General features: G+C 38.1%; 1 protein-coding gene across 2 annotated transcripts; it reads left to right on the forward strand.

Moving 5' to 3' along the window:
- Positions 1 to 229: 229 nt before the first annotated feature.
- LOC117297984 (5'-AMP-activated protein kinase catalytic subunit alpha-2-like) lies at positions 230 to 20,314 on the forward strand. 2 transcript variants are annotated; one of them, XM_033781190.1, is made up of 15 exons: positions 230 to 350; positions 1,917 to 2,058; positions 6,023 to 6,116; positions 6,872 to 7,016; positions 8,138 to 8,225; positions 8,427 to 8,496; positions 9,134 to 9,182; positions 9,999 to 10,107; positions 11,565 to 11,667; positions 12,671 to 12,785; positions 13,395 to 13,468; positions 15,504 to 15,582; positions 16,222 to 16,385; positions 17,432 to 17,609; positions 18,471 to 20,314. In XM_033781190.1, exons 1-15 carry the CDS (start codon positions 269 to 271, stop codon positions 18,644 to 18,646), a joined length of 1,668 nt encoding a protein of 555 aa, XP_033637081.1. In that variant the 5' UTR covers positions 230 to 268; the 3' UTR covers positions 18,647 to 20,314. The 2 variants fall into 2 exon arrangements, with proteins under 2 accessions (XP_033637081.1, XP_033637082.1); XM_033781191.1 differs by having other exon boundaries at positions 15,534 to 15,582.
- The last annotated feature ends 1,717 nt before the right edge of the window (positions 20,315 to 22,031 follow it).

Consider the following 22,031-nt stretch of genomic DNA (forward strand, 5'->3'; position numbering starts at 1 on the left):
AACGTGTGGGGGCGTTTTCCTAGGACAACCTCGAACGATTTTGATACATTATATAATAAATACTCAACACATTTTGAACTATTGCTACATTTAATAAACTTCAACTCGTAACATATTTTATAAACAATCATTGAGGGGCTTAGTTGATTTAAAAACGTATACATTGTAGCAAAATTGAAGACGAGACAAATCAACTCACCTTGACCCATTTAAGGTCAGATTATTATTTCCCAGGCAAAACGAAGTCAACATCGCAAATAACTTTACAATGTCGTCCACTCCGCAGGTTAAAATCGGCCATTATATCTTAGGGGAAACCCTGGGTATGGGCACATTCGGAAAAGTGAAAAGTAAGTGACAATTTCGTATGTTCTTATTACAATTACAGCTGGGGAAAGTGTACTAATTATAGCATATTGTGAAACTGGGTATGACTGGCTTGAAATTCTCACTGACCTGTGTGTTGAAACTGACCTCATTAATGTATTTTCTATGTACATGGGAGTTTACGTGCAGAAACTTGTGTTGCTGCTCCTAGGCGCAAGGTTTGTTTTACTAGCAAACTTTAATTATTATTGGTGCATTAAGCATTTATATATACGAGGAAGCTAACATTTACCACTTTTTTTAAACTTATTTTGACAAAAATTGCAATATTGTTAACCCTAATTTAATTAATAAGAATAATAAAATAATATTTAATAAGATAATAATATGCTGAGCAAAAGGCAGTCAAAAAATACAGCATTCTTAATACCATTTCCATTTATGATTTATTCATACCGTTGTAGTAATGTTATAACTATTTAACCTGACCTGGGATTTGTGGTTAGCAGAATCTATGAATCAAAATAATTATGAATTAATTCATAAAATCTAGACTACCATAAAGCTTTTGTGAGAATGTTTTGCAATTTTTGCTTTTGTCAATAATTAATTGATCAAATATCTTATCATCACTTTTCCTGCCTAATTATATTGATATCAGTAAAGTCCTGTATATATAGTTTTTTTGGTTGATCTCAAAGTTTCTAAAAATGTCTTTTAATCAAAGTCCATTTGACGCAGTCAGACATATGGCCCATTTGTTTTTCCTTTTCCTGTGAATTTAGGCTACTTTGTTTCTGCAGCCAAATATGATTTTTTTCCCATACTCTTTTTGGAAAATAATTCAATATGAAAACTTTATCAGTACATAGAATAAATAAGAGTCTATACAGACAAACAAACAAACAGCAAATCACTAAACAAAAACAAGAAAGACAAGCAAACAAAATGCACGTCATCTATGTTTTTAATCTCAGCTTGTTTGTATGCAGAGATTGCCCAACTTCTCCATTGGACATTGACTGGCCAACAGGACCAGTTACTATGATGCGCTTTCCTGAGCTCTGTGAAAAAAACTCACAGGCGTATTACTCGGGTGGGATGCGAACCCATGGCATTGCCAATTCTAGAGCAGTTTCTTACCAACTAGACCACCGAGATTGCCCGGTAGCTAGAGGCAGTTCGAATCCTATAAATGATTTGACACATTAAAATTGTTTCTGCTTTCCCATTCTTCCCAACCTTTTTGCCCCGAGTTTCTTATTTTTAATTTTACAGCAATTTTTTTCTGAAAGGATTTAAACCGGTCAGTGCATAAAAGAGTGGTTATATAGTGGCTGGACTCACGACTTGAAATTACAACGTTGTGGGTTGCGGTTCGAATCCCCAAGCTAACCGTTGATTTCACATTGACTGTGCAACTCATAATCATTGATGTTAAACCAATAAATGTATTCTGAGAGAGATTGGCTGTTGCCAGCTTGACATTTATATCCCCATGTAGGAGTTTGTCAAGTTGACAGGAAGATCATATACCACAGACATTTTAGTTTAGTAGTGAAGACAATTTATCTGTTTTGTTTTCACAGTGGGTGAACATCTCCTAACACAGCACAAAGTAGCCGTGAAAATCCTGAATCGACAGAAGATTAAGAGTTTAGACGTCGTGAGCAAAATCAGACGAGAAATCCAGAATCTGAAACTCTTCAGGCATCCGCACATCATCAAACTGTAAGTTCAATTCTCAAAACTAAACTCTCAGGGATGTATTCCTATTTATTTACACAACCTTGGCTTGATGCTTCATGGAGGCATTTGCACAGGGTCCAATTTCATAGGGCTGCTAAGCACAAACATTTGCTTAGCATGAAATGTTTGCCTTGATAAAAACAGGATTTCCCAACCAAATTTCTAAGTGATTTTTTTAAGAATAACCATACAACAGCTGACTACAAGTAACTAGGAAATGCAACAAAATGGAAATTTGGTCAGTAATCCTGTTTTTCCAAGTAAGAAATTTCATGCTAAGCAAATTTTTGCGCTTAGCAGCTCTATGAAATTGGGCCCAGGCCTTGAATTTCTTTCTTGAAGAGCCACGGCATTTTTTCCTCTGGTAAGGGTCACTTCGGGGAGATGAGTAAATGTATTGAAACTTTGCAATGGGCACCATGGCAATTGCTGTGGGTGCCGGAGGTTAATTGAAGGCCTGACTCGAGCCTGATGTTTCATCCAGGCAACAGAGGCAATTGCTTGAAAAAGGGCACAGCAGCAAAGGCACAGGGCACCATGGCAATTGCTGTGGGTGCCGTAGGTAAATTAAAAGGCCAGACTCAGGCCTGATGCTTACACCAAGGCAACAGAGGCAATTGCTTGATTGCCCCTGGTTATTGCCTTGACCGTGCCGATTGAAACATTCTAGTTCAAAGTCTACAACTCCCTTACAGAGGTGCCCTTTTCAAAAGAGAAAACGCCTCGGTGCCCTTTCAATTTTAAGAACGAGATATCATCAGGCCTTCCATCCAGGGCTATCAAGATTTAAGCTTTGCCTTGGTGTTGGAACTTAGAATTGTAAGAACTGAAGAGGGCTATGGTTCAAGGTTTAAAGTCACATGGAAAATTTAACCCATTTGGTAAATTGAACTGTAAATGATGAATCAACCTGCCTTTAAAATTGCCACACCTGACTTTAATGCTAACTGTAACATAAGAGGCATGACAGTCTTCCTTCATGTATTAGAGTTTGACGTGTAAATTCTTTTCTTTTTTGCCCTGGGGGGGGGGGGGGGGGTCATAAGATTGTTATTAAACAGGCCTGGAATTTCATAGGGCAAGGCCAATTTCATTTAGCAAAGAGCATTTCAACTGGGAACATTTTGTACATGCGGTTGGAAACTTTTGAAGGGGCACTTGTACAGCGAATGCCATGGCCTATTCCCTGATTGAACAGCCTATCGGAGCCCAAAATGTATTTTGTTGGTCAGCCCTTCTTGTACACAATCAATGCATCTAGGATCTACTGTGTAGATGTGTTCACCTCATGATTGGGTTTTCTGTCATTCAAATTCTCAGTAGATGGTATTGAATGGTCAGACAGTAGGAGGGTTTTAACTGGATAGTGTACCCAATGTAGATGCGATAACAACATGATATTAAACTGCAGGCTGGGGTAGTGTATCTGAACTGGCTCTGGTGCTTTATTCTTGAAAGGGCAAGGGCACCAAGACGCTTTCTCTTTGGTCAAGGGCACATCTATGAGGAGATTGTAAGTTTCTGTGTGTAACTGCCTCAATCGCCTCTGGGAAGTATCAGACCTGTGACTGATATCAAATCGTCACTTAGTAGGAGGGTTATAGTGAACAGTGTAGGTGCATTCATCACGTATGGTATCATGTTGCAGGATGGCATCAGTTTAGTTGTCATTTAAAACCCGAGTTGAAGGTATGGTCAAACAGTTGGAGGGTTAACTGTGAACATGTATTTTTTTTTTATTTTTTTTTTTTTTTATGCAAGTCGCCAGACACACATGGCCTGAAGGCCACTTCAAGGTGTGGGCGACAATTTTTTTTTCAGAGGCCGTTGCCACCTATACTCCTAGGGCTGAAACAGGGTAACCCCCTTTTACAGTCCATACGGATGTAGGCTTGGGTATCATTATGACAGTTCAGTTTGAGGATTACCTGTGTACTGTGGAAGATACATTCACAATTTTGTAATTTTGCATGTAGTTTGAATTATTATTCAACAGTTTGAATGGTCAAACAGTATGAGGGTTAACTATGTACTGTAAAGATGCATTCACCATATGGGATCATGTTGCAGGCTGGCTTAGTTTACTTGACATTTAAAACATGAACGCTTGAACGTTTGGAATTGTCAAACAGTAGGAGGGTTAACTGTGTACTATGCATTTATTATATGATATCATGTTACAGGCTGGTAATAGTTTACTTGTCATTTAAAACATGAACGCTTGAACATTTCGAATGTTCAAACTGTAGGAGGGTTGGCTGTGTACTGTGAAGATGCATTCACCATCAATTACAAATCAGTCAACATCTGTTTCCATATTGGTGAACTAAGGAGAATAATAAATCGATTATCATTAAGTGTCTGCAATTAGTCAAGTCTCTACAAGTCAAAGAAAGTCAAGGACTGGTCAAGAAAAATAGTCAATGAAAATGAAATAAAGGTAGTATAAAGCGTATGTCTCAGATTAAAAAGCTACAATTAAATGGTGCAAAGTAGCCATTGTATGGCCAGATTGTCTAGCTCCTTTAGGGATTTCTCGCCAGGGCATCTGTGATAAATGCAGTCACTGATGATGTTTGGAGGGCAGGTCCACAATCATTCAAGCCCATCGGGAACTATAAAGTAATGGATAGGATATTTAGCAAATCAATATGGGGGCATTTACGGAAGCAAAAAAGGCTTGTTTTAAAATGCCCACTGACAGTATACAAAACGAAAGAAATTACAGCAACAAGAATTTAAGCAGCAAACAAACAAAAAGTATGATAATAAAACTAAACTGAACCGAAGGCAGAGTTGGATATGGGACGCAGAAGATATTTTCTGTATTTCCACGAGCGCGCATGTGATAACGTAATTATCTTCAAGAAAACTTGGCGCTTGACATAGAACACACAATACGCATGGTAGTGATATTAGCCGTGCAATATAGGTTTTTATCACCACTCCAGTCTGCGAATCTGATTGGAGGATTAGCGCGTACTTGAAGATAAGAACAATTTGTTACCATATGTTGCACCTTACTTTAAAGGACCGAGGCTGTTGCTTACAATTGTGTTTTTTTGTTTTTAATTATAGATTATTCTATATAGTCATACACGGCTTTTAAAGGCACGATTGGTAATTACTTAAAATAATGATTAGCATAAAAAGTACTTGGTAATGAGCAATGGAGAGCTCTTGATAGTAGAAAAAAAACGTCTACAGAAACAGCTCCCTCTAAAGAAACATAGTTTTTGAGAAAGAGGTAATTTCTCATTTAAATATAAACAAAATAATAACAATAGACTTATTACACATCGCACACAAGTTTGTACATATACAACAAGGGTGTGTTTTTCTTTCATTATTCTCTTGCAACTTCGATGACCAGTTGAGTCAAAATATTCACTGATTTTTATTTTATGCATGATATGTTGGGATACACCAAGTGAGAAGACTGGGTTGTCTTAGACAATTACCAAAGGTGTCAATTTGACTCAATTTGACTTTTGAATAAATGAAAACTATCCATGCAAAATTCAAGATGCAGCTTAAAGCCATTGGACACTTTCGGTAAACAGTATTGTCCAAAGGCCTACACGTCATGTATCACTACTTATATAAAATAACAAACATGTGAAAATTTAGGCTCAATCAGTCATCGGAGTCGGGAGAAAATAACGGGAAAACCCACCCTTGTTTTCGCACGTGTCGCCGTGTCATGATATGTGTTTAAAATAAATCTGTAATTCTCGATATCGAGAATTGATAATTGTTTTAAAGTTTTCTCAAAAAGTAAAGCATTTCATGGAATAATATTTCAAGAGAAGTCTTTCCACCATTACCTTCTGTAAACCCCGTGTGTTATTTGTAAATCTGTGAACCTTTTTGTTTTCTTTTCTGTTCCGAAAGTGTCCAATCGCTTTTATTAATTACTTCATGGTTATTTGAATCTTTGTTACAGATATCAAGTGATCAGTACTCCCACAGACATATTCATGGTCATGGAATATGTAGCGGGAGGAGAACTGTTTGATTATATCGTCAAAAACGGAAAGGTATAATGGCCTGCATTATTTACTTCTTTTTGTATCCACTTCTCGTGATTTGAAATTTAATCTAACCTACATTAAACCGTGTCTGAACCAATTAATCTGTCAACCGGTCATGCAGTAAATGTCATTCCCATATGCTAATGTCGTCACTCGTCTGTACTGCCAAACGAAGAGTCACATACACTGCTTAAAATAAACATTACACTAGGAATTCATTAAAATTCATGTTTTTTAGATGTTTTGTGTGTTTTTGTTTTAACTGAAATCTACACAAATTTGATTTAGCGGTAGGGTGATTGATTAATAAGTACTCTCTGATTAATGACCATATAAGCATACTTAGTGAGGAGTAGGCCTACTGCAGCTGTTGTTAGTATAGATTATTTTGAGAAAAAATTCCCTTTGAAGTAAAATGTTTCTCGGATTTCTAAGGCGTGATTGAAAAAATTGTAAATTTCCTTAGCGGTCAATGATGGGATTGGTACCCACGGTCACCACACCAAAAATTAATGGATTTGGCGTTTTGGGGGGACCTTAGGTACTTTTTTGCTGCCATGGACTGGCAACCTCTCCAGGCGGAATATAAATATTATAAGTCGTTTGATGCCAATTAAACCAGATATAAACACCTATTTCTAGATAGCCCTTTGCTTAATTTTCTTGAAAGCCAATGTTTTATGACTTGTTTACCTGAGTGAAAATTCATAAACAAACAAACAAACAAATAAAACAACATTTACTCCTCTTTCTTCCGCCAGCTAAAAGATTTTGAAGCCCGCAAGTTCTTCCAGCAGATTATCTCAGGGGTAGATTATTGCCATCGACATATGATCGTCCACCGAGACCTAAAGCCAGAAAACCTGCTGCTTGATAACAATATGCATGTGAAGATCGCAGACTTTGGTAAGTTGTAGTGTTTCGATAGATTGAAAGTTAGTCTTGATACCACAGGCAGCGCACCTTTTTTCTCCTGAAGGCTAGCAGAGTAACCCAGCTCTTTTCAGAGTCAACACTCCCACAAAAGAGATGGTTGAACCCCATGGTAAGACATCTGCTCTATCGATGATGATCTGACCAGTGTTGTAGCCATGGTGGGTGGCGCCGGGCGGACCCGCCCAGAACTCAATATTTTCGCCCAGCACTCTGAGCAAATTAGACTGTGTGGCACAGCACAGATTTTCTCCAGATTAAAGCAAAATATTGTCCACTGTTCATTGATCTCAGACAAAGCTCATGATTTAAAGGGTGTTTTGTACTTTTTGTAAGACAAAAAACACAATGTCCACAGATTTACACTAAACTTACACAGTTTGAAGATAATGATAGTAGAAAGCTTCTCTGAAAATATTACGTGCTAAGGTGCTGTAGTTTTTGGGAAATGAGTAAAGCAATGTCATGAAAATAATTCTCGTCTCATGAGACGAAAATTATTTTAAAGCATTTACAAATGTATTTTCATGACAATGTTTTCTCAAAAACTACAGCACCTCAGTAAAGTAATATTTGAAGGGAAGCTTTCCACTATCATTATCTTCAAACCATGTTAGTGTAATGTAAATCTATGACAGAGAAAGAATACAGTCAAAAGGACAGTCAACTTATTGCAATGACCCCATGACATGAACAGTTTGGAAACCTGGCATTGCACAGTATAATTTCATTGATCCGCTTGCCCTTGGTGGACTTCGTACAACTTGGTTGTAGAGCCCACCACTAAAAATTCTCTTTAATCCTTAGCCCAATTTCATGGCTCTGCTTACCGCCGAATTCTGCGCTTACGATCACGATTCCCCACTTACGTGCAAGCGCCGAATTTTTGCGCTAGCCTGGTAAGCGTAGAATGCCTAGTAACGTGGAGTACGCACGCGCAGAAGCCCAAATTTGCCGCTAACCCGTGAAATACGCTTGCCGTAAGCACAGAATTTCCTGCTTCCGTAAGCGCCGATTCTGTGCTTACGGTAGCAGAGCCATGAAATTGTGCCCTGGTCTTGACCTTTACTGAACTGTCTTTTGTCTGTGTCTAGGTCTGTCTAACATGATGACAGATGGAGAGTTTCTAAGGACAAGTTGTGGCTCACCAAACTACGCAGCCCCAGAAGTCATCTCTGGAAAGTAAGACTCAAATATTCCACAAGTGCTTGCTTTCGATAAATGGGACTAATATTTTATGGGATGTAAAAATGGCACCAGTGACTTTCATTTTACACATATACAAATTTATAATAGTTAGAAACAATACAAAGACTTAATTGTTTTATAGTGTGTATTTGTTTGCATCCATTTCACTGAATGAATATCTGAATCATTTGTCAGGTTGTATGCTGGTCCCGAGGTTGACATCTGGAGTTGTGGGGTCATTCTTTACGCTCTACTATGTGGAACTGTAAGTAAAAACAGCTAGTATGAATCAGAAGACGATTTCACAAAATGCTAGGATTAATCCTATCTTGAGTTCGGACGAGTAACAAGTCCTAACAAGTAACTAGTCCTAGTCCTAGTCCTGTTGACTAGAGCGCTAACACCCCGTTATACACGCACTAAGGTTTTGAAGCCGTGCGGGGGCATCCATGTGTATGTACAAACCAATACAAAAGCTTGAAATTTTGGTACGGCAATTGTACAGCTATTTGCATGATAGTGCGTTTGTTCTTTTCTATGGGTCATCGAACCAAAAAATGCAGCAAATGTGAACGCACAGTGTGCTGATCAGCGTACAAACTGCGAGCGTCATGTTAAACACATCAATTATGTCTGCGCCCAGGGTGGCTTCAAAACGCAGAGCAAGTTAGCGCTCTAGTCAATATATATAGCTCTAGGGTCCGAACTTAGAATTAATCTTAAGGTTTACATGTTACAGTGCAAGGCTGGGATTGTCCCAAGTCCTAAGATTAATCCTAAGTTAGGAAGAGTTTGGTGAAATCTACGGCTGTATTAACAAGTCTCATGATTTTATTTACAAGTGGGGATTGTATGTGTGAAAATGCGTAACAATATAGTGCATTATTTTTTTTCAATAATAGCTTCCATTTGATGACGAACATGTTCCGACACTCTTCCGCAAAATCAAAGGTAAGGGAAACACAACAACCTTAAAGGAACACATTGCCTTGTATCGGTCGAGTTTGTCTATAAAAAGCGTTTGAAACCGTTTGTTATGAAATGCATATGGTTAGAAAGATATTTTAAAAGTAGAAAACAATGATCCACACAAATTTGCCTTGAAATTGCGTGGTTTTCCTTTTACTTTGCGAACTCACACGATCGCCCATTAATGGGAGTCAAAAATGTGACTCCCAAAAAGCACCTTATACATCATTACATTAAAGGCAGTGGACACTATTGGTAATTTCGCAAAATAACTATTAGCATAAAACCTTACTTGGTGACAAGTAATGGGGAGAGGTTGATAGTGTAAAACATTGTGAGAAACAGCTCCCTGTGAAGTGACATATTTTACAAGAAAGAAGTAGTTTTCCACGAATTTGATGTCGAGACCTCAGATTTAGAATTTGAGGTCTCGAAATCAACCATCTAAAAGCACACAACTTTGTGTGACAAGGGTGTTTTTATGTTTCATTATTATCTCGCAACTTCGAAGACGGATTGAGCTCAAATTTTCACAGGTTTGTTATTTTATGCATATGTTGAGATACACCAACTGTGAAGGCTAGTCTTTGACAGTTACCAATAGTGTCCACTGCCTTTAAATGGGTCTGTCAATTCAAAGACTTCAAAACCCTGTCTTGGAATACAAAATTACAAGCACTGTAGCAATTAAATGCTATATAAAAATTAAATAAAGTGCCATATAAAATGCTATATAAAATTAACCTATTATTATTAGTTGTAATAGTATTGTTATAACTTTTGCTATTCTTCCTATAGGTGGTGTGTTTGTCATACCAGATCATATCAGTAAATCATCAGTGAAACAACTCATAACACATTTGCTACAAGTTGATCCGCTTAAACGAGCCGACATCAAAAACATACGGTAATACAATTACTGAAATGTCTTAAAAACACTTGCCCTCATTTGGTTGCAACGCCCCCTGGTATATCGTATAAAGCGTCAAACTCGAGTTCTGGTGCTTCTGTTCAGCAGAGTGTGGGTTCGAGTCCCGGTCAAGACACTTGTTTCCCTGAGCAAGACACTTAACTCTAATTGCTTGTCTCTACCCAGGGGTAAATGGGTACCTGTGAGGGCAGAGACTGTTCTTGGGATTGATTTAGCCGAGTAGCGCATTTGTTGCACAGGCTGTATACTCCCAAGGGAGCTGAGATGGTTTAAGGAATGAATTAAGGCCCAATGACCAGGAGTAATGATAATGGAAGCGCTTTGAGACGCCCTATATATAATTGGTTATTATTATTATTATTATTGTCGGCACATGCCTCCAAGCTTTTTGCTTTGCATTATTAAAATTGATATGACGAGTCATGTTGTGGCCGAGCAATTAAGAGCACCGGACTCAAGCTCTGATGTTTCTGTTCAGCATAGTGCGGGTTTGAAGTCCCGGTCGTGACACTGACACTTGTGTCCTAGAGCAAGGTCCTAGAGCAAGACACAAACTATTATTGCTATGTCCTTCAGATGGGGCGTAAAGCCGTTGGTCCCGTGTGTTGTGTAATGCATGTAAAAGAATGCAGTGCACTTATCGAGAGGAGATGGGGTTTGTCGCGTGTTCCTGTGTTCCAGTGTTCCTGGTTTGATTGGCTGCATATTGCACCTTGTAAACCATGGTGCTATGTGAAGGAACTGGTCTTATACTTCAAGCTCAACAATACCTTACAGGAAAAGACTGGATGTTGACAGATATGAGAGCTATAAAAGAAGCCACTATTATTCTAAATTAATAAGGGAATCAATGTGTGGTGAAGAGGTTTTCACATAGTGGTTTAATCCCAACGAGGCCTGGTTCTTGATAATTTCATCAAGACGAAGTCGAGGTAAATTATAAAGAACCAGGCCTCGGCGGGTTTAAACCACTAGTTGAAAACACACTCTGATTCCCATTCATAAATACCGTATCGGTCAAAATCATCATCACTTTTTGGTCAAAAAGTAAAATAAATGCAAAAATTATAATTGTTAAATGATTTCTTTCAACACAACAACCCTCCAGCTATGAAATGGTAAAGCCCTCCGCCTCCCTTGGGTAAACAACTCCTTATAAGGGAATGCTGTGTGCGTCGTGCATATCGCGTGATGTGGCACAACTGTTCCAGCCGTTGCTCTCGACCAATAGGAATGAACAAACTGTCTTAAAAGCACAGGTGCAAGTTCGCGTGTCACGCCCATGTTTCAACACTTTTCACTGGTCATAAACGGTTTATACACACCCACGTGACGCGCTCTCCACCAATAAAAATAGCGAAACTGTCTGAGGTATTTATGAATGACAGTTTAACATGGTTGTTTTATTTTTTATCAATCTCTTCTTTACGCAGAGAGCATGAATGGTTTAAGGTAGAGCTTCCAGAGTATCTGTTCCCCAGGCATAATTTTGACGATTCTATCATCGATAATGAAGCTGTCAGGGAAGTATGTGAGGTAAGTGTAGATCCTCGACTTAGTTTAAAGCCAGTGGACACTCTCGGTAAACAGTGTTGTCCAAGGCCCACACCTCGTGTATCACAACTTATATATAAAATAACAAACCTGTGAAATATTTAGGCTCAATCGGTCATCGGAGTCGGGAGAAAATAAACACAGTCTTGTCCAAGTTTCCACACGCTTCGCCGTGTCATGACATGTGTTAACTATAAATCCGTAATTCTCGTTGTCGAGAGTTGATAATTGTTTTAATGTTTTCTCAAAAAGTAAAGCATTTCATGGAATAATATTTCAAAAGAGAAGTCTTTTACCATTACCTCCTGTAAACCCTGTAAGTTATTTGTAAATCTGTGAACTTTTTTTGTTTCTGTTCCGAAAGTGTATAATGGCTTTAAAGGGAAGGTTCACATTTGGTAATTACTCAAAACAAATATTAATCTGAAAACTGTCTTGGTAATGAGCACTGGAGAGCTGTTGATAGTGTAAAACATTGTGGGAAAAGGCTCCCTCTGAAGTAACGTAGTTTATGAGAAAGAGGTAATTTCTCACTAAAATAATGAAAGACTTCTAGCTAGAAGTCTTTTATTCCTTTCTGAAAGCTCACAGATTGCACAACAAGGGTGTTTTTTCTTTCATCATTTTCTCGCAATCTCGATGACCGATTGAGTTCAAATTTTCACAGGTTTGTTATTTTATGCATATGTTGAGATACACCAAGTGAGAAGACTGGTCTTTGACAAGTACCAATAGTGTCCAGTGTCTTTAAGGATTCTTTCTATGCTATGGCTCTATGAAATCGAGCCCAGGTTCTAATAGTAAGTTTCTATAGTTGTGTTTTAAAAAAAGTTGTGTGTTTTTGGCTTCGATTTTGTTAACCCATTATGTACATTTTTCTAGTCACCATTTTTTTTAATTTTAACAAATGTCTTGTTGGGATTGTCTTGATAACTTTGACCTTTTGACCTATAGCATTTGACCCATGACCCTTTTTGATTTCCAGAAATTCAATGTGAAGGAGCAGGAGGTACACAATGCGCTGTTAGCCGGTGACCCTCATGATCAGCTACGCATAGCATACTATCTTATCATTGATAACAAACGCATTATGGATGAGAGTAAGTAACCAACGATATCTAAATATTCTCTGTCTCATCTGATTGTTTAAAATTCTATTTCCAGGTGACTTTAAAGCCATTATACACTTTCGTTACAGAAAAGAAGAAAAAAAGTTCACAGATTTACAAATAACTTACAGGGTTTACAGAAGGTAATGGTGAAAGACTTCTCTTGAAATGTTATTCCATGAAACGCTTTACTTTTTAAACACATGTCATGACACGGCGAAATGTGCGGAAACAAGAGTGGGTTTTTTTCCGTTATTTTCTCCCGACTCCGATGACCGATTGAGCATAAATTATCACAGGTTTGTTATTTTATATAAACGTTGTGATACACGAAGTGTGGGACTTGGACATTACTGTTTACCGAAAGTGTATAATGGCTTTAAAGGAACATTACAGAATTGGTTTTGCTAGCAAAACAGTTGCTGGCAGTGTAAGCACTTTATGTAATCCACCATATACATAAACTGACAAACCAGTAGAAGTTTGAGATCGATAGGCCATCTGGGTCACGAGAGAATAGTGAAAAAACCGATTACTAGTCAGTTTCCCTTGTGGTTTATTATCTTTAATATTTGATTTGTTTTCCTTTTGCTATCTTAGCTTCCAAGACACAACTGAAAGACTTTTACCTTGCATCAAGTCCACCGCCCAGAGAGTCATACCTTGAAGTTGGGGTAAGTTGCCTCTTGGAAAATATAATAATAATAATAATATTGAATTCTTGTATAGCGCACGTATCTACCAAACAAGGTACTCAAGGCGCTGAGCATAACAGACTTTCAGAAAGATAGGTTATTGCAGTGATGAATTGTGAGACCCAATTATGTAGCACCTTATAAGGGTTTACAAGATGCTACGGCGCATACAGCAGCCACAGCCAGGAACACCGGGGCGAACCCCTTCTCTTTTCGATAATTGCACACCCTATAGTAATATATAAAAAAATTAAACGGCTTTAGTATAGCGCCCTTATCCTCAAAAGGGTCCAGGGGCATTTTACAGAGGTTACAAACTTGACCAAGTTAAGAAAAATACCCAAATATTTAAGATAAAAAGATTAAGAATGCTTAAGAAAACTATAAACGTCGAACAAAAATGTGGTCACTAGATCAGGTCTATTCCCCTGAGGGTCTGTGAGTGACCAGAAGAGGGACCTTTTTCATCTAATGTCGAAGGATCTAGTGACCGAATCATGCCAGTCTGTATTTGTTTTACAACACACTTCTGTCTGGAATATGAAATAAAGAAACTAGCCCGGCAAAACTCTTGAGGGCGCTTTAACCAGTAAAGAAAGTTTAAATCTTTTGCCCGCTTCGGGAACTATTTCCGCAAAATTTATGGGCATGTGATGTATTGACGGCGCGTCTAGTTCATGGTAGTGTGAATCTCATGCACTTCATCACGTAGCCATGTTTCAGCCAACCAGATAACAGAACTAGCAAGAGGTGTGTTATAAATTTATCTATTTTCCAAGTTTTCCATCGTTAAAATTGTTTGATGACGAGAAGTCACATTGAGTGACAATTATTATCCTATTCTATCTGACATTAATAGTAACAATAATAAGTGAATCTTAAAGAGCGCAAAACTTAACTGGGAGATGCACTTTACAAAAACTGAAAGTTACAAAGATAGAGAGAATGCAAGTTGAAATAGGTGGGATTTGAGGTTGAATTTGAAATTGAGTTTTGAAGTTGAATTTGAAATTGAGATTTGAGGTTGAATCTGAAATTGTCTGGGGTAGCAGCAGTTCTGAGTTCAGATGGATGTAGAGTATCGCGGCCGAGTGGTTAAGAGCATCGAATTCAAGTTCTGGTGCTGATATACCGGAGTGTGGGTTCGAATCCTGGTCATTACACTTGTGTCCTTGAGCAAGATACTTTACTATAATTGCTTCTCTTCACCCAGGGGTATAAATGGGTACCTGCGAGGGTTGAGGTTGGTAATGTGAGCGAAAAGCTTTCAGAGCGCCACGACAGCTCGGGGTTCATATACTCCCTATAGGGAGCTGAGAAAGATTAAAGGGATGTTTATTGGCCCAATGGCGCATTGATATGGTTTATTGTGAAATGCGCTATTTAAGAATTTGTTATTATTATTATTATTATGGTAGGACATTCCACAACTTAGGTAAAGTCTGTGAAAGGCCTTGGAGGCAAAGAATTCAGTCGTTAGTGTGGTGACGGTGGTGAAGTTTTCAGCACGAGCGAGACCTCACAATAACAAATGTAGATATGGCCGTGTCCGAAATAGCAGCTACAGCTTGGGTTTACGACTAGATTTTCGCGTCACCCTGTGTTGAGGTATAGGACGTCCTTAGCACGTTAATAATAATAATAACAAGGTCTTATAGAGTGCACAAATCCACAAAAGTGCTCAGGGCGCTATTACAGAGAAAATTCTAACAAAAGTAACAAAGAACAGATTAAATACAAAAGAACGGATCTATAGAGATGAGGTGTGTTTTGAGAGATGTTTTGAAAGAGTGAATGGAAGTGGATGTTTTGATTTGAAGCGGAAGTTGATTCCAGAGATGAGGTGCTGCAACAGAAAAAGATCTGTGCCCCCAGGTGCGATTAGACTTGATTTCTCGAACAAGATATCTGTTTGCAGAACGAAGGTTGCGAGATGACAACAACCTATCCTTCAATCTAGACAAATCTATTTAGCAATGACCTAAGTTTGTTTTATGTCATACTGCTATTTCAGAGAATGAAACCAACAACGTTACTTTTACAGGAAGGTTCTGGTGCCCCTGCAGTCAAACCTCATCCGGAAAAAATGCCTGGTAAGTTTGTTTTCAAGTAAGCTTGGGATTCGAACCCACACTCTGCTGATCAGAAACACCAGAGTTTGAATTCGGTGATCTTAGGCGCTCGGTCCGGGGACACTTCCGTACACTTTTCAGCCCTATAAAAAGCTGGCAACGTGCCCCTGATGACTTTTGTAGTCGACAGCCCAACAAATCAGTTAAAGGGAAGGTACACGTTTGGTAATTACTCAGAACAAATATTAACTTAAAAACTGACTTGGTATCAAGCAATGGAGAGCTCTTGATAGTATAAAACATTGTGGGAAGTGACTCCCTCTGAAGTAATGTAGTTTTTGAGAAAGAGGTAATTTCTCACTAAAATAATAAAAGACTTCTATCTGAAAGCACACAAATTCGTCCAACAAGGGTGATTTTTCTGTCATAATTTTCTCGCAACTTCGATGACCGGTTGAGTTCTAATTTTCACAGGCTTGTTATTTTATGCATATGATGGGATACACCAAGAGAGAAGACTGGTCTTTGACAATTACCAAACGTGTACCTTCCCTTTAAGTGTAGCCCTCACCTTGAAGTGTAGTGCGATATCTCAAAAAATAAAAGTTTTAGTTTAAAAAGTGTAATATCTGATAAATTGTTGTTGTCTTTTGTGTCCAGCGTTGTCAATTAATATTGCTGAGCACCTTGACATGAAGACGTCGGAGTTATCGCGGAGGAACACGCCGCTGAAACGATCAAAGTGGCATCTAGGTATTCGATCACAAAGCAGACCTCTAGACATCATGGGGGAAGTCTACCGTGCCATGAAGACACTCACTTATGTAAGTCAAATATTGTCTGAGGAAATAGAATTGGGAAAATAAAATTAGCTTTCGCAAACATCTTACCAACCAAATGGACCGATGGTCTAAATGCAAAAAAATTGTTAATGGCCTGACGTTTCAACCCTAGCAGAGTCTTTCTTGAAGTGGAAATACATGAATGGGGTAAGAAAGCACACAGAAAAAAAGCAAGGGGTAATCAATGAATAGGGCCCGGGACAAAACTGTTTCTGATCATGATGCATTTTGTAAATTTTTATACGATTCAAAGTTGCTTTCAGGTTTAACATGTCTATTATTTAACATCGTTTCCAAATACTGATTGATGATACCCAAGCCTACGTATATCTGTATGGACTGTATAGGGGGGGTTACCCTGTTTAAGCCCTAGGAGTTGGTGGCAACAGCCTCTGGAATAAAATAATAGACCGATCCACTAAGCTCCGCCCCATTGCCTATTGACCAATCATAACGCAGCGAAGGTCCGACAAAGACAAAAATAAGGTCCGACAAGCGTGCGCGTATGCTTGGCGGGCGCGGCAGAGTTGTGCAGAAAGGCATTGGAGAGCCCCACGTGTTCTTGCTCACACGTGCGTCGTGGGCGGAGCCTACTGGATCGGTCTATTGTAGCCCACACCTTGACGTGGCCTTCAGGCATGTCAGGCCTTTTGTCTCTGGCGGCTTGCATAAACATTTTTTTAAAATCAAGCGCGATGAGCACTTAAATGGATTTGTGCTCTCTATGAATTCTCATTATCATCATTAGTTTGTCATTATTATTACTAATTTTTCATTATTTTTATTTATTTTTACTTATTTTTATTAACTGTTCATTGTTATTAATATAATTTTTTGTTATTTATTAATATTCATTATTATTTTTAATTTTTTATTTTTTATTATTATTAATTTTTCAATTATTTTGTATTAATTTTTTATTATTATTATTATGGGGGAGGCAAGGGGATAGGGTCATAGTTCCCGCACTCCTTATAGCTCTCCTGAAATAAATAAGTCTGATTTCTCTCTGTCCGTCCATCGCGTAGAATTGGAAAGTTGTCAACCCTTATCATGTTTACGTCCAGAGGCGTAACTCGGTAACCGGCGGCATCTTCAAGATGAGTTTGCAGCTTTATCAAGTAGACAGCAAAAGCTACCTCTTAGACTTCAAGAGTCTTAGCAATACGAGGAATAGCTTCGGCCAGTACTCATCATCTTCAATAGGTAAGTCACAAAAATTAGCTAAGCATAAACATTTTCTGCTGACCTGAATAAAGTTACCAGCCAAAATACCATTCCACATGTACTGTCTGCAACTGGTATCCTGCTTATTTTTGCTTAAAGACATGGACACTACTGGTAACTGTCAAAGATCTAGTACTCTCACTTGGTGTATCTCAACATATGCACAAAATAACAAACCTGTGGAAAATTGAACTTAATTGGTCGTCAAAGTGGCGAGATAATAATAAAAGAAAAAGCTTCCTTGTCACACAAAGTTGTGTGCTTTCAGATGCTTGATTTCGGGACCTCAAATTCTAATTCACAAGTCCCAAAATCAAAGTCAAATATTTTAGTGGAAAATTACTAGGGAGCCATTTCTCACAATGTTTTGTACTATCAACAGCTCTCCATTGCTTGTTACCAAGTAAGTTTTTATGCTAACAATTATTTTGATTAATACCAATAGTGTCCAGTACTTATAATAGAAAACGCACCCGTTCACTCTCTTTGCTGAGATGTAGAATAAAAGTCATTCCAACAGCTTTATTCCACGCACTGCACCTCTTTGCAACTCCTTGCCTGGTGCACGTTTTCCTCCATCCAACAATTTTAGACTGATTTAAGAGGAATGTAAATTACTACCTTCAGCTCCCCTGAGTTTATTTTATGTTAACTATTTGCTTCTTGTTGCCCCTTACCAAGAGTGGCTCATATAGCCTTGTTTGGGGCAAGAAAGAACCAAATGGAAAAAACAATCTTAAACTTAGATTTTGGCTCATGACGAATGTCAGTTCTTGAAAGAACCCAAGACTGGTTCATGCATAGAAGTTCCAGGATTTCAAAATTATTTATTTTTTCCAGACGAAAAAATGGATGCCGCTGACTCCAAATCTTCCTCAACCTTGACCCCACGCCTGCCATCGACCCCCGAGACTCCACAATCGCCCACGCCCCCGACATCTCCAACCTGCATGAATCACGACACTATGGAATTCTTTGAGATCTGTGCCAGCCTCATTGCAACGTTAGCGCGGTAGATCCGTCATAGCGCCACCTAGGGGCGGGAAAATTGCCGCACATCATGTGCGCAAACAGGGCATTACAGAAGGTCAGTGTAAGGTTGCTTTTTCCACGAATAGGCAACGACGTCAGCATTTAGAGTGAAGAATGTACAGTGACTTGAGAGCATAGAAACAGAACTCGGAGACCAATGAGCTCGACTGCCCAATTTGTTGTCTCTGTATGCGTTTAAGCGCACCACATGACGTGTGTAAATGGCAAAATAATCATCACGTGAGCGCACATAGACCTTTTTTTATGTGAATTCATTGGTCAATGTTCATGACGTCTACTGTATAGCAAAACAGAATGGCGTACGCACATCGATAAAAGTGGTCTCACAACGAAATCGCTCGCACAATGTCGATCACTCGGCGGTCCTCCGAGTTCTATGCTTGAGAGTTGCCTTTGAACCTTTCTATTCGGGATTGTGTACCACACAGATCTTGAAATGAAACTGTGTTTTTTTTTGTAATTGGATTTTTGTCTAGTTGGGTTGGTGTACAGCCATGGTGCATTGAGTAGGGGACTTATTGGGTATTAAAAGTCTCGTCGGTTAGTGGGGAAACAAAAATAGGGTTAACCTGACGTTTAATCATGTTGAATAAGTCTTGAAATACTTTAAGATCTCAGGTTTCTGTGTGATGTTTTCTGAAACATTTCTGACTTTGAAATGGTTTACACTGCATGAAATGCAGACGAGATGAAACTAAGAATTGATCGTTATTTCGGAGAACTTGAAGAACCGGATGTCCATCCTAAAAAGTGCTCGCTTACAGCTTGCATACAAAATCAATTATAGATATATAGATATATATATATATTAACTCTGTTTGTTTGACTTCTGAAATGAACAGCCAAATATAAGTGCTTTGATTATGATGCTTATTTTGTTAACAATCCTGCAGTAACTGAAAAAAACAACTCTGTATATATGTAATAAAAACTAGTATGTTTCAATTTTTGTTTGTTTTTTTTAGGTGTAGATATTTTTTGAAGAAAAATAGCCGCTTAAAGGCTTTAAAAGATCCTTGTATAAACATCTAGGCAAATTGATCACCCCTTTAAAAAGGCAAATGTTAAAATGTACAAGAAAAATATTTTTGCCCAAACTACTTTTTTTGTGGGCGTGGCTGATTTAAGTTGAAAACCAAATTGGCAAAGGAAGAGAGTCGCTAAAGCATAAAGTGTATCGGTCGAGTATTTTGCAGCTTTTGACTAAATGATCATTGAGCTAAGCAATGGGAACTCTCTGCCCGTACACACAGGTGTGCGTGTAATATTTACAAATAAAGTTTGTGACATTTTAAACATTAATGATAAACAATAAGGGTTTTTAAAACTGATTATGGGTGAGGTTTTTGTGTAGGTCCACAGCATTTATGCTTGAGGAATGTGAATAATGTTGGTAAGATTGAAGATATAAATGTCCAAAGATTAACACAGTACCTTCCACGGTGTAAAGGCGGTCAGAGTGGGAAATTTTCCCTGAAATATTTTTGCTTGAAAAGCTATAGTTTTTAAGAAAAAGAGTCAATCAATATAATTTTGACCTTATTGTACAAAACCCAATGTTTAAAAACAGTGAAAGCATATAGCCTGTAAATTTTTTTTTTTTGTGTTATCAAGAAGTAAGCCAAAAGGGAAACTGACTGGATAAATTTCAAATATTTGGGGGTAAACAAAGACAAATTTACTAGAGCCGAACGTGAACCTGCAACCTCCGAATTATCGTGCCTGTGCTCTACCAACTTAAAGCTCTGTAGCCCAATGTTTGTGGTCTCCCCATTAATTTGTCAATAACTTAGATCACCAACATAGGGCTAGATAACTCAGTTGAATTAAGTTTGTGAACGCTGCTGACGGTGTTGCCGCTGGTACCTATGTCCCCCTTGTTAAACAGGGATTGGTTCTTGGTAAAAGTACCAGCCGTCGATTTCACAAAACTCTTCCTAACTTAAGACTAATCTTAGGACTTAAGACGAGTCCCAACCCTGCACTGTAGCATGCAGACCTTAAGATTAATCCTAAGTTAGGACGAATTACTCTTCCTAACTCGAGATAAGACGAGTCCTAACTCTTTGTGAAATCGACGGCAGGTTTTTTTTCTGTCTTTCACAAAATATAGAAAATGTACCCAGCTGAAACATGCATAGGTGACATACATTGTGTCTTTATTGACGGAACAAATTATTGGAAAATAGTATTGGTAGATGTGAACTAATTACCAACCAAAAGGAACTATAGTAATAAAATAAATTCAAAAAATATATAGAGTGTTTCTCAAAGGCAAAAAAAAACAATCTACACGACCCACCTTTAACACAGAAAATATTTGTTTGGTTTGTGGTAACACTGTTAGAATTTAGTTCTGTTCTTGCTCATCTTGCTTAGGCATAAAAAAAAATGTTATGTTGGCATAACCTGACCTACCTTAAAAATACGGCCGACCCTGGATAGATTTTTCAAGGGAAGAAATTTAATGATTAAAATCTATTAAAGACATTTAAATAAAATAAATATCATCAAGAGTTTAAAAATATGCTATTTGTTGTGTGTAGCCTAGTTTTCTTTTGTTATCGTGTATACTACCGGCTCAAACATTTAGAACGCATGTCATTTTCGTTGCTGGGAGGGGAACAAAAATCTCTACCCACCTACCCTATTTTTGGGGGCCCGTTACGCCAGCATAACATTTTTTTTTTATGCCTTAATCTCATCTTGCTTAGTTCTGAAAGAACTAGTCCTTCTACTACCTACTGCTTAAGCAGCTCTGTGAAATTAGGCCCTGTCTATATTTAAGCAGGAACCGGTAGCCTGCCATTGCCATTTACTGTGAATTGGTTTGGTTTCCTGTAGTGGCTTGCTTTGTTACGGCAGTTTGGGCTAAGCAGGGATGGGGTTTCTCAGGGTTTTTGTTTTCAAGATTTAAGAATTTTCTCAAAATGTCTTTGAACTTTCAAATATCCTTGAAAGATTTAAAACATTAAGAATGAAATTTCCCACTATTTGTGTCCAAACCTGTAGTAGTTTTTTTTTGTGATGCTAAAAGTCTGACCCTGAATATAACAATAGAGAGGTTCGGAGTCTAAAATAAGGTGGAACCTAGACCAGTGCTTCCATGGCAAACAGGCCAACTTGGAAAAGTACATTTTTAGAAAAGATTGAAATGAAACAGGTTATTTTGCCATAAACAGGATGAAAGGGTAAAAAAAGGCCGAGATAGGACAAGTTATATTCGCATCCAAACCTAGTATGCTTATGAAACTCTGAAATGAAAAAAAAAAAAAACGCCTTCAATTTACACACAAATGATCTTATTATAAGAAACCAACATGTTCAAGTTAGGCTGTCTTACCATGG

This window comes from Asterias rubens, chromosome 12 (assembly GCF_902459465.1).
Source record: "Asterias rubens chromosome 12, eAstRub1.3, whole genome shotgun sequence".
NCBI lineage: Eukaryota > Metazoa > Echinodermata > Asteroidea > Forcipulatida > Asteriidae > Asterias > Asterias rubens.